Source organism: Piliocolobus tephrosceles, chromosome 10 (assembly GCF_002776525.5).
Source record: "Piliocolobus tephrosceles isolate RC106 chromosome 10, ASM277652v3, whole genome shotgun sequence".
Lineage (NCBI taxonomy): Eukaryota > Metazoa > Chordata > Mammalia > Primates > Cercopithecidae > Piliocolobus > Piliocolobus tephrosceles.
The window spans coordinates 72738971-72752832 of record NC_045443.1 but is presented as its reverse complement, the minus strand read 5'-3'; the positions used below and the strand labels follow the sequence as shown (position 1 = coordinate 72752832).

General features: G+C 36.9%; 2 protein-coding genes across 3 annotated transcripts in view; one reads left to right on the top strand and one right to left on the bottom strand.

The window, feature by feature from the left end:
- CAPS2 (calcyphosine 2) overlaps positions 1 to 13862 on the top strand; it is a 121375-nt gene that overhangs the window by 6296 nt on the left and 101217 nt on the right. The gene's annotated exons all lie outside the window — the stretch shown is intronic.
- Positions 11364 to 13862, bottom strand: part of GLIPR1L1 (GLIPR1 like 1) — a 37615-nt gene continuing 35116 nt past the window's right edge. Inside the window, exons 5-6 of one of the 2 annotated variants that reach the window (XM_023187755.3) lie at positions 11935 to 11961; positions 11364 to 11836 (exon numbers count right to left, since the gene is read on the bottom strand). In XM_023187755.3, the coding sequence (XP_023043523.1) occupies positions 11745 to 11836; positions 11935 to 11961 (119 nt within the window). In that variant the 3' untranslated portion in view covers positions 11364 to 11744. The remainder of the gene's footprint in view (positions 11837 to 11934; positions 11962 to 13862) is intronic. The other variant, XM_023188525.3, reaches the window with a different exon arrangement.

Genomic DNA, 13862 nt, shown 5'->3' with positions numbered 1-13862 from the left:
GCTCTGTCGCCCAGGCTGGAGTGCAGTGGCCGGATCTCAGCTCACTACAAGCTCCGCCTCCCGGGTTTACGCCATTCTCCTGCCTCAGCCTCCTGAGTAGCTGGGACCACAGACGCCCGCCACCTCACCCGGCTAGTTTTTTGTATTTTTTAGTAGAGACGGGGTTTCACCATGTTAGCCAGGATGGTCTCTATCTCCTGACCTTGTGATCCGCCCGTCTTGGCCTCCCAAAGTGCTGGCATTACAGGCTTGAGCCACCGCGCCCGGCGTAAAAGCTTATCAATCTTATTTATGCCTTAAAAGAACCAGCTTTTGGTTTTATTAATTTTCTTTATTAATTTTGTTTACAATTTTATTGATTTCTGCTCAAATTTTTATTATTTCTTCTGCTTACTTTGGGTTTAATTTGCTTTCTTTCTAGTTTCTTACAGTGAAAGCATATGCGATTTTAGATCTTTCTTCTTTTCTAATATATTTTTTCAGTGCTACAAATTACCTGTAAGCAATGCTTTGCTGCATCCCACAAATTTTGCTAGGATGTTTTCATTTTCATTCATTTAAAAATATTTTCAAATTTCTTTTGATATTTTTTCTTTGGACCATGTGTTATTTAGAAGTGTGCCATTTAATCTCTTATTTTAGAATTTTATGGTTATCGTTCTGTTACTGATTTCTAGTTCAATTACTAGTGGTCTGAGAGGAGGCATTACATGACTTCTATTCTAAATTTATTAAGGTGTGTTTTATGGTCTAGAGTATAGTTTATTTTGGTAAATGTTTCATATGAGATTGAGAATTTCTTCTTGTCATTATCTACTATCTACTATCTACTATTTCTTCTTGTCATTCTATCAATTTTGTCTCATATATTTCTATACTCTCTTGCTAGGTGTATATACATTAAGGATTGTAATGAGCCCCCATGCCTGGTCTGCACTTGAAATTTTAAGGAAATAATACTCTAATTCCATATGCTTTTTGATTTAGATAAAAGCTAGCAAATTTAAAAGTGTATTTTTAATCTACATTGATCATGGAGTAAGACTGAAGATACTGAAATGTATTATTTTGTTCTCTGTATAGATGTTATTAGAAACACTGTTTTTATTTTATTTTATTGACTCTCATTGTTGTTTCTTTTCTATACACACTCAATTGATCTTTTCTATAATTCAAATTTCAGATTCAGATAATTGTGCATGAGAAGCATTAAGAGAAAACCAAAATGATCCACACGTAAAAGCTAACATTGAAAGGTAGAAAGATAGACTTTACTTCATTAAAATGTAAAATAGGGCAACTGAGAAATTTGCTAGATAAAGGTCCAAGGATTAAAATCCTAGATGCACAGGGAGCCATTCAGATTTCCTAAGAGGCCGAGTGTGGTGGCTCATGCCTGTAATCCCAGCACTTTGAGAGGCTGAGGCAGGCAGATCATGAGGTCAGGAGATGGAGACCATCCTGGCCAACATGGTGAAACCCTGTCTCTACTAAAAATACAAAAATTAGCTGGGTGTGGTGACACATGCCTGTAGTCCCAGCTACTTGGGAGCCTGAGGCAGGAGAATCATTTGAACCCGGGAGGCAGAGGTTGCAGTGGGCCGAGATTGTGCCACTGCACTTCAGCCTGGCAACAGAGTGGGACTGTCTCAAAAAAAAAATAAAAATTTCTTAAGAAAGTGAATAACAGCAGCAGCATTAGAAAAATAGAGGTGGAAAATGAACTGGTAATTTACCAAAAAAAAAAAAAAAAAAAAAAGAAAAGGCTAAATAACGGTGTAGTTGAAATATTCATCCTGTATCTACTCTTTTCACATATAAGTATGATGGACTATGTATAACTAGATTCCAGGAGGAATTTGGACCTCTGGAACTAAAGTATCATTTGTCTCTGTATTAGTTTGTTTTCATGCTGCTGATAAAGACATACCTGGAATTTAGCAGTTTACAAAAGAAAGAGATTTAATTGGACTTAGTCCATGTGGCTAGAGAAGGTCTCACAATCATGGCAGAGGGCTAAAAGCACTTTTTACATGGTGGCAGCAAGAGAGAATGAGGAAGAAGCAAAAGCAGAAACCCTTGATAAATCCATCAGATCTCATGAGACTTATTCACTATCATGAGAATAGCACAGGAAAGACGGGCCCCTATGATTCAATTACCTCCCCCGGGTCCCTCCTACAACATGTGGGAATTCTGGGAGATACAATTCGAGTTTTGTGCGGTGACACAGCCAAACCATATCAGTCTCTAAAAGACCAAGCCATAAAATTGAGTTTAAATCTGAGATTATTTATATTAAAATTTGACTCCTGAATGCACATTAGTTCTGTATTCATTAAGTCAATATGAAGTATGGTCATATGTTTGAAATAACTTCCTGTAATCTTTTCATCAAAGGTGAAAATAATATTCCCTAGCCTTTCTTAATAACTCTCAAACAATATATTGGTAAATTTGAATGTAGTTTATGAAAATATGTTTAGCTTTACTAGTAGTTCAAGGAATAAAAATTAATAGCATCTACCTTACTGAGAATTATTGAGGGAATTACATAAGTTATTATTTGTAAGGCACTTAGGGCTTGGCATAGTGCAAACATTACTGTTAGGTATTACTATTATTAAGTTTAAATTCTCTTATTTTCACTCATTGAATTCACAAGGACTAGAAGTAATTATTAACACTTAGTATGGTGCCAGATATTATGCATGCTTAATAAATGTTTTTTTATATTAGGTTTCATGAGAGCATGCTTAATAAATATTTATTGAGTTATTCTTGTAATAATCAATGTAGTTTCCCTAGCTGCAAGAAGCAAACCCAATGAATATAACTACAGGTGAGTTGCTGGTAGTTTTAGTCTGGAGGACATTGGCAAGTGATATGTTGTTTTCCTGAGAGAAAATGGGAGTTCCACTAAAAGTAATGATAACGGAATTTATTTATTTCCCCTGCTACAGTTAGTGATCAAAGGTAAATTTAATTACAGTTTAAATTACCTAGTTTTAACTTAGCCAACCATCTCAAAATGATCACATATCCTGGAAAAATTGCTGAGAGGAAATTGCCGATTCAATATAGTTGTCAAGATACAAATGCAAGCAAATAATATAAAACTGTCAGAAGTGTTTCTTCTTATATTCCTGGCATAAACATCTCTTTAACACTTATTTTTAAATTTATTTCTACCTCATCCTTTTTAGGTTCAGTCGTTATGTATTTTGTAATATGTTACTTTATTATAAAAATATACATAGTACATTTAGGTCAATGTACATATAGTACCTTTTGATTTAATCTAAGGGTTACTACTTCTACATTTGTTAGATAATGTCCTATTCTGGGTATGTTTTCTTATGTTCTAGGAAACCTCTCAGTCTCAGGCAAACTAGGATTTTTGGTCACTCTACATTTTTTTTTTTTTTTTTTTACTGAGTGGGATGTATCATATAATAATAATAATAATAATAATAATAATAATAATAATAATAATAAACTACAGAGAATACTGTTTAAACTATCTCTTCACCATTTCTCCCAAGAGGTAGAAAACTGGCCCAAATATTATTGACAAGTCTGATTTCTTTGTCTCATATTTTGAAGTGATTCAGCAAATTCTGGGAACACACACTTATTTGAGTTTGACAACCCAAACTTGTCCTAGCAAGACAAGAGAATCTCCAGAAAAATGCACTACTTAAATCTTGAGTTAACTATTCTCGGTAGTTTGAAAAAGCTAAGCCTAGAGCAGTTTGTCTAGCAATTCCAAACTAACTGAAATAGGAGGGTTACTTAAAGTCGCTATTAACAGTCTACTCAGAGTAAAGGAACCTCAGACAATGACAGGCTTCCCAAGATGTCCTGTCAAGAGGCTGTTGTTAAGATCACAAGAAATAAAAAAGACATATCCTTGGCCCAGAATTTTCTCTTCTTGACAGTAAGAGGAAAACCCACTAATAAGATGGAGACGCTCTGCCTTTCTAGCCTCTGCTCATAGCTTTAGCATGGACCAAAGTCCTGTGAATAGACTCCATTTTCTAAGAATTGTCATGACTTGAAGGTTCCTATAGCAGTGCTAATTTAACAGTCTTTGACAAGTACTTCTTCATCAGGGAATATGCTTCTGTAAAAAAATTTTAAATTTTAAATTTTAATCTGACTTAAAATCATATGCTCTTGAATGAATAAGAAGTATAAGGGGATAAATGAGTAATTATATTAAAAATCAGAGGATGTTTTAATTATTAATGAAAATGTTTAATTAAAAATCCATGAAGATAACAAAATGTTAAACAATGCAATAGGTAGAAAACTCTACATACATGTGAATTTGCCTTTAGGTTATTTCATACCACAAGTTAAAAAACAAGTAATTATGACTGAGAATTTTAACAATGTGATAGTTAAACAAATAGCAAAAGCTTACATTACTAAAAAAATAAGACTCTATATGCATGATGTCAAATAGCAATGTGATGGTTAATTTTGTGTGTCAATGTGGCTAATCTACAGTGACCAGTTGTTTGGTTATACTAGTCTAGATGTTGCTTTAAAGATTATTTTTTTTTGTAGATGTGATTAAAATTTATGATCAGTTGACTTTAAGTAAATCAGAGTATCCTTTTTGATGTGAGTGGATCTCAACCAGTTGAAGGCCTTAAGAACAAAGATGAGTTTTTCTAAAAAGAAATCCTGCCTCCAGACTGCAACATAAAACATTTTGCCTGAGTTTCCAACATTTGGACTAGACACTGCAACAGCAACTCTCACTTAAATCTCCATCCTGACAGCTTACCCTAAAAATTTCCATTTGTTAGCCCACAGGATCCTGTGAGCCAATAACTAAAAATCTCTCTCTGCCTCTCCCCATCCCACTCTACCTCTTCCCCTTTCTCTCCTCCCTCTCCATATCTCTCTCCCTGTAGAGGACTATCAGCTTTTACAACTGAGCAGGCCATTCCCCCATTAACATTATAGTCCCGCTCTTGCAAACGAAGCTGGGCATTCCTCCTCTGCAAACAGGGAGGACAAAGGAACCTACAAGACTGGCCTCAGTTGCAAATAGCAGACCCTGGGGGCTTGTTTATATGTAAACATCTTGGAAATTCAGAAAGTCAGGGAAAGATCAGAGAAACAACAATGTGTCTGGCGACTTGCTAACATTCCACAAACGACGGTATAAAATAAAGCAGAGCATGTCGTTCGGATCGGCCGCCACGTTTGTCTCGTCTTGTATTGTCTTGTGTGTTCATTCCTTTGTTCAGGAAACACGCGGACCCCAACATCTGGCGCAGCGAGCAGGGTCCGTGGCTCCACGAGAGCAAGGAACCGGAGGGGGAACACCCTGGGCAGGCGCAGGAAGACTGCGAGCAGGTAAATAAATAAGAAGGGGGACCCACGGGAAAATTATGGGGAATTCCACCTCTCTGGCCTCGGAATATTTGCGGTTACTCCAGGGACTGTTGATGTCTATAGGAGTAGAAGTTAATTAAGGAACATAAGACTTTGAAGCGATTGTTTGCCCATGTTGAACAAAATTGTTATTGGTTTCAATATCAAACCAAAGTGCAATTAAATCGAAAGGAATGGTTACAAGTGGTTAAAGTCTTGTGTCGAGCTCATCAGCGAGGGCAAATGATGCCTCTGACTTTGTGGACTTTGTGTAGTTCCATTATTCAGGCATTAGAGTTATTTGAAACTGACTCAGAGCGTGGTGATACTGCCACAGGAGGTGAGGCATCTGAAACTTTAGAGAGGAATGATCCTAGAGAGAAACATATTTACGCCCTGGTTGCTGAGGACAAGGAATAGGAAGAAGAGCTAATGCCTTCTTCATCTGAAGGAAATTCTGATTTGCAGTCTATTTTAGAGATGTTACAACAGTTGTTAAAATTGATTGCTAGGTGCCACTGCTCCTGTTTCTGTTATCTCTCCACCACGAGCCTTCCCTATTACCTTGAAAAAGATTTCCCTTTGCTTCCACCTCCAACCTCCTTGCCTATGTCAGGTCAGGTTTTCTCTGTGCCTTTTCCTCCTGTAGGAGAAGGAATCGAAGGAAAAGGATGATTTCAAGGAATTAAAATTATTCCCAATAACATGGGCTGCTTTCGGCCCCAATGCTCAGTTCCCAAATGGTGGCCAGAATGTGACTTTTACAGCCCTACAATTTAAATTTTTGAAAGAAATGAAAGCTGCAATTTCTAATTTTGGACCTCAGTCACCGTTTGTTCTTGGCCTTCTCGATTCCTTCTCTTCAGAACATATGATGATTCCTATTGACTGGGAAACACTGGGATAGGCTGTCCTTGATCGTTCACAATGGCTTCAATTAAAAAGTTGGTGGTGGGAGGAAACAAGAGTATAAGCTAGAAAAAATGCTACCCGAAATCCCCCAGGACCTACTGAAGAGGAGCTTACGGGTTCAGGATAATACGCCACTCTTAATGCTCAGGCAGGCCTAGATGGTATTGCTCTCACTCAGATTAAAGCCTTGTTTATAAAAGCATGGACTAAGGTTGAAATAGCGGGTAAAACTTCTTTATCTTTTGTAAAGATCCTATAAGGAGCCACTGAGCCATATAGCCCATCTTCAAGATGCTGTATTAAAGACTGTAGGTTCAGGCCCTGCTGCTAAAATTCTTTTGGATACTCTGGCTTTTGAGAGTGCTAATCCCAAGTGCCAAAAATTGCTGCGTCCTCTAAAAGCTAGTGGAGCTGATTTAGATGAATACATTCGGGCTTGTGCAGGTGTTGGAGGAGCTATTTACAATGCTCAATTGTTTGCTGGGGCACTTTATATATGCTATTAATGTGGGAAACCCGGTCATTTTAAACAGGAATGCCAGAAAAAATTAGGCTCTTCTGCTCTAAAAGAAAAAAGGTTACCATCTGATATGTGTAAATGATGTGGCAAGGGTTGACACTGGACCAATGAATGCCATACAAAAACTGATAAAAGTGGGAATGTATTGTCACCCCTCTTGGGAAACAGGAGCCGGGGCCCGCAGGCTTGGGGCCCCAACAACTACAATGCAGGCCTACCCCAGTACCCAGTGAGCAGTGGCTTACAACATCAAGGAATGACCTCGAGTCCTCCTTAAAGAAATCTTACCCTACCCCAGTTTCTCAGCTTTATGCTGCCACTAAGCAGAGTGCCGCTGCTGACCTAGCTATTGTCCAGCCTTATACTTTATCTCCTAATGGAGGAATATAAAAGTTGGCTACTGGAGTGTGTGGTCCTTTGCCAAAGGGACATGTAGGACTTTTACTAGGTCGAAGCAGCAGCGCTATGCAGGGGTTAATGGTGGTCCCAGGAATTATTGATATGAAATCCTTATTATGGTAGAAGTCTCACAATTTATGCACCTAGAGGCAGGGGAACGTATTGCACAATTGCTTTTCTTGCTTTTTTTTTTCCTTTTCTTATCTGGAGATGTGTCTCGACAAGAAGGTTTCGGTAGTACTGGGAAAACTGTTTTCTGGGAAACTTTAGTTTCTGATCAAAAACCTTTATGTTCATTGCAAATTAATGGGATACTTTTTGAGGGATTAGTCGACACAGGAGCGGATGTATCTATTATATGCTTGGCTCAATGGCCTGATCATTGGAAAAGGAAACAAGTATCAGTTACTGTATCCGGCCTAGGTACTGCTTCTATAGTCTACCAAAGTGTCGAGACCCTGAGCTGTGTAGGACCTAAAGGAGAACAAGGAAAAGTGTGCTTTTATATTGTTCTCATTAATATTAACTTTTGGGGCCGTAATCTTTTACAACAATTTGGTGCCTTTTTAAGCATTCCTCATATTTCTTCAGCTGCCGAAAATATGATGTTCAAAATGGACTACAATCCTTTAAACTCTTAGCCACTGTCCACAAGCCTGTTTGGGTGGAACAGTGGCCATTATCTAAAGAAAAACTTAAGGCTTTAAATAATTTAGTTAAGGAATAAATGGCCGAGGGGCATATTGAACCAGGTACTTCTTTTTTTTTTTTTTTTTTTTTTGGGGGGGGGTTTAAATTAGTTACCAATATATTAGATATGAACATAAGGCAAATTTGAAACTTTTAGCTCCTCCACGTACATTTCATTAAAATTCTCCTAAGATAAAAAAACAGCTCCTACATTTTTGGGGATGAAAAACGTTCATATGTTGATTTGATGATCAAGACTTCACTTGAACCAGGTACTTCTACATGGAATTCCCCTGTGTTTGTCTTGTCATTAAAAAGAAAAATGGAAAATGGCACTTATTAACTGATCTTAGAGCTGTAAATGCTTGTATTCAACCTATGAGGACTTTACAACCTGGGCTTCCTAATCCAACTCTTATCCCACAAAATTGGAAATTAATGGTTATAGATCTTAAAGATTTTTTTTTTTTTTTACTATCCTGTGACAACTCCAAGATTGTGACCCAAATATAATAATGGACAGCCTACTCAAAGATATCAATGGAAAGTTCTTCCTCAAGGTATGCTTAATAGTCCAACTATTTGTCAAACTTTCGTAGGTCAAGTCCTTCAACCAGTTAGAGACAAATTTTCAGATTGTTATGTCATTCACTATATTGATGATATATATTTTATATGCTGCAGAAACAAGAGACAAATTAATTGACTGTTACACATTTCTGCAAGCAGAGGTTGCCAACACAGGACTAACAATAGCATCACATTTCATATGGGCAATATGCCAGACAGGAGAAAGTACTTCCCGTGTTAAAAAAACATTTATTATCTTGTTTTGCTGTAATGGGAGTTCCAGAAAAAATTAAAACTGATACATACTCTGAGTCATTCTTCATTGGAATAGACACATACCTTCATTGGAATAGACACATACTCTGGATCAATTTTGCATTGCACACAAAATGCCTCTGCCAAGACTACCATCTGTGGAATCGCAGAATGTCTTATCCACCATAATGGTATTTTACACAACATTGCCTCTAACCAAGGCACTCACTTTATGGCTAAAGAAGTGCAAAAGTGGGCTCATGCTCGTGGAATTCACTGATCTTACCATGTTCCCCATCATCCTGAAGCAGCTGGATTGATAGAATGATGGGATTGCCTTTTGAAGTCATAACTACAATGCCAACTAGTTGACAATACTTTATAGGGCTGGGGCAAAGTTCTTCAGAAGCTATGTATGCTCTGAATCAGCATCCAATGTATGGTTCAGTTTCTCTCATAGCCAAGATTCATAAGTTCGGACATCAAAGTGACACCACTCACCATCACTCCTAGTGATCCACTAGCAAAATTTTTGCTTCCTGTTCCCATGACATTACATTCTGCTGGTCTTCAGATCTTAGTTCCAGAGGGAGAAATGCTGCCATCAGGAGACACAAGAAGTATTCTGTTAAACTGGAGGTTAGGATTGCCACCTGGTCACTTTGGGCTCCTTCTACCTCTAAGTCAACAAGCTAACAAGAGTTACAGTGTTGGCTGGGGTGATTAACTTAAACTATCAAGATGAAATCAGGCTGGGCATGGTGGCTCACATCTGTAATTCCAGCACTTTGGGAAGCTGAGGCAAGTAGATCACCTGAGTTCAGGAGTTTAAGACCAGCCTGGCCAACATGGTGAAACCCCATCTACTAAACATACAAAAATTAGCTGGGTGCAGTGATGGGCACCTGTAATCCCAGCTACTTGGAAGGCTGAGGCAGGAGAGTTACTTGAACCCAGCAGGCGGAGGTTGCAGTGAGCCAAGATTGTGCCACTGCAGTCCAGCCTGGGTGACAGAGACTCCGTCTCAAAAAACAAAAACAAAACAAAAAAGATGAAATCAGCCTACTACTCCATAATGGAGATAAGGAAGAGTATGTATGGAATACAGGAGACTCCATGGAGCGTTTCTTAGTTTTGCCATGCCCTGTGACTAAGGTCAATGGGAAACTAACAACCCAATCCAGGCGGGACTACAAATGGCTCAGACTCTTCAGGAATGGAGGTTTAGGTCACTTGACCAGGAAAAAAAGTTCATGACCCACTGAGGTGGTTGCAGAAGGCAAAGAGAATACAGAATGAGTAGTAGAAGGTAGTCATGAATACAATCACGTGACCAGTTGCAGAAACGAGGAATGTCATTGTCATAAGTATTTTCTCCTTATTTTGTTAAGAATATGTTTGTGCATGTGTACGCTTGTACTAAGAAAGCATCTTCATTTTATTCCATTTTTCCTTTATCATGTGACATAAGGTTTATTGACTTCATTTAGACATTTAAGTGTTGTTAACTTTATGTAATAACATTTAGGTTAACGATTAGAGCACTTCCAGTTGAACAAAGGATAGCTGTAAATTAGACATAATTATAGCCTTATTATCGTCTTTATTTGGAGATTATATATTATTTCAGGAGATGTGTATTTTTCAAGTAGACAAGGGGTAGACTTGTAATGGTTAAGTCAACTTTATTGAAAGATGCAAACTATTGTTCCTGGGTGTGTTGTGAGAGTATTGCCAAAGGAGATTAACATTTGAGTCAGTGAACTGGGAAAAGCAGACCCACCTCAATGTGGGTGGGCAACATCCAATCAGCTGCCAGCGTGGCTAGAATAAACCAGGCAGGAGAAGATGGAAGAGCAGACTTGCTGAATCTTTCAGCCTTCATCTTTCTCTAGTGCTGGACACTTCCTGCCCTCAAACATCAGACTCCAGGCTCTTCATCTTTTGTACTCTTGTATTTACATCAGTGGTTTACCAGGGGCTCTCAGGCCTTCAGCCACACACTGAAGGCTGAATTGTCAGCTTCCCGACTTTTGAGATTTTGAAACTTGGACTGAGCTACTGCTGGCTTCCTTGCTCCTCAGCTTACAGATGGGACTTCACCTTTTGATCATGTGAGTCAGTTCTCCTTCATAAATTCTCTTTTATACATACATATAACCTAGTAGTTCTGTCTCTTTAGAGAGCCCTAATACAATAGCTGAAGGAAGCTGGAGCTTGCCTTAGTTGAGAAGAAAAACAGATAATTTACTCCACAGGAGTCAACAATTCAGCAGTGATGATTTTTGAAAACTGAATTTATTAAATATTTTTTTCCTTCAGAAAAAAGAAATGCCAGAATTGAATAATTCTCTGATTTGTAGAGATGTTGTTGCCTATACTAATTTTATATGGCTTTTAAAAGATATGCTGTTAGCATCCTGTTATTTTCTATGGGGCATATTTAAAAATAAATCTCCCGAAGAGTGCGACTTTAATTTGCAGAACATATATTTACTTTTTAAAGGTTGAAAATTTAGTTAATTTTCCTTTTGAATTTAATTCATTGATTTATTCCCCCAACCATTGATTATGTCCATAATGTATAACATTATATGCTATCTGAAAAAACTTTCCTCGGTAACATTTTGTTTCTGAATGATGTTGATGGTATTCATAAAGGAAACTGCTGGTATATAAGGAAACTATCTAATATCTGAAATGACTTTAGTTCTCTAAAAGTACTATAACTAAAATGGAAATCCATTCTCATTAGGAAATTAAGGAGTGGAACACTTTTGTTGTACATATGGATTTGTAATTTAAAATAATCTTAAGACTTTATTCTACTGCTATCCATTTTCCATACTACAATACATTTTCTGAGTTAAAAACAAACATTAAATTTAGGTATCAGGAAAGAGTGTAGAAGATTCAGTAAAGAATCAAACTGATGATAAGTTATATTAAGCAAGAAACTTCCTTTATTTTAACATTTGATAATTTCTTTTGTATATAAATAACATTAAAAGATTCTCAGAAGAAGCAAACCTAGGCTGAATGGATTAAAGGCTATCTGCTGAGGTGCTCTCCCCATTGGCTTCAGAAATGGATTTTCTGTCAAAAATGAAAACAAAACCAGAATAGTTAAGGGTTCAATTCATTTTCAATGGGAGGAAATAATCTAATTAATACTAAAACATTTTGATACATACGATTAGGTATAATAAGTTGTGGAGTCCCTAAAGTAAAAATAAAAGTTAGTATTATAAAATGTTATAAAGCAAGAAAAGATATTTCTTTGCTTTTGTGGCTTTTAGAATAAGACAATCAACAAAAATTAGTTTGACTTTTTAACAAGAAGATGAAACCTTCCTACTCAATCCTACAGTACTTAAAACTCTTTACAATGCTTCCTACCAACAGTGTTATGTCAACAAATATTTCTTTTTTTTTGAGACGGAGTCTCGCTCTGTTGTCCAGGCTGGAGTGCAGTGGCGCGATCTCGGCTCTCTGCAAGCTCCACCTCCCAGGTTCACGCCATTCTCCTGCCTCAGCCTTCCGAGTAGCTGGGACTACAGGCGCCCGCCACCTCGCCCGGCTAGTGTTTTTTTGTTTTGTTTTGTTTTTTTGTATTTTTTAGTAGAGACGGGGTTTCACCAGGTTAGCCAGGATGGTATCGATCTCCTGACCTTGTGATCCACCCGCCTTGGCCTCCCAAAGTGCTGCTATTACAGGTGTGAGCCACCGTGCCCGGCCATCAACAGATATTTCTAAAACACCTCTTGTGTTGAAGGCACAAACGTCAAAAACAGATAAAGCTATAAAGTAGTTAACTTTATTTTTCCCACTCTTTCATTCCCAATTCAAGTCCCTGAAGAAAGGTAATTTGTTCATGTTGAATTTTTTGTATGCAGAACTATTCATCAACAATCTCATTCATTTCTGTAATGTTCCTTACTCCAAATATTTCTCAATGTCTTTTCCACATCAAACTTTCCTCCCCAGTTTACCATTCTAATAGCATCTAGCACTTCGTTAGGAAATAATCTACTTAAAAAATACTTAATTAATTTTTTGACTTTCTACTATATATTCAGCATGATTCTAGCTTTGGATATAATGGTTACCAGGAAAAAATAGAATCCCTTTTATTGTGGAAAAATGAGGAGAGAAAAATCTATACTCAATTTTAAAATTAAATGAATAAGATGAGTAAAAATGATAATGTCAGAGAGCAATGAATGCTACAAAATATAAACTGGGTTAAATGATAGAAAATTTAGAACTTAATTATAGTAATAGCTAAAATGTATTGAAAAATTACTTTTTGGGAGGCTCAGATAATTTTGTGTATTTAATCAAATGTAATTCTCTTAATCACCTCTTGAGTTAAACCATCTGATTCCAAGGTCTGTATATATCACTGTTATGCTATATTTCCTATCTCAAATAAGAAGCAAACCAAGATTAAATATGTTTTCTAATAAAGACTGATCAACAAAAAAGAGACAAAGTACAAGTCAAAAGTAATAGGACATAAATGAAATATAACTACACATGAAGTATGTATAAAAATATAAGAGTATTTCATTGAAATGTGGATAAAACAGAAAATTTGCCACAGTCTTCCACAAACCCAAATATCCCATAATGATTAAAAAGATTAATCAGTAATTAAAATTTACACAGAACACACTTGCATCAGAACAAAATAGCTTTACAGAGAATGTCTCCTAAATATTCAAAAATTAAATAATCAGAATCTTATACAAACTGTAACCAAAATACTAAAGGAAAAATTATTTCCAAATGCCAGCTTTTTAAAATGAGGCTAATACAACCTTGAAGTCAAAATCAAGGAAAAATGCAAGAGTAAAATTATATGGCCAAGCACAATTCCAAAAATAAATGCAAAAAATTGTAAATAAAAAGTTAACAAGAATCTAGCCATCTCTTAAGGAAACCTCATGACTAAATTGGATTTATCACAAGAATGAAAGAATAACGTAATATTGTATTACTGGGGCATCGCTTAACTCCTGGTACCTTTTGAAATTTTACAGTGTAGCTGTGTTATATTAGAAACCCTGAAAAGACTAAAAGGCAGAAATGAAATCCACAGGCAGACAGCCCAGGCGGC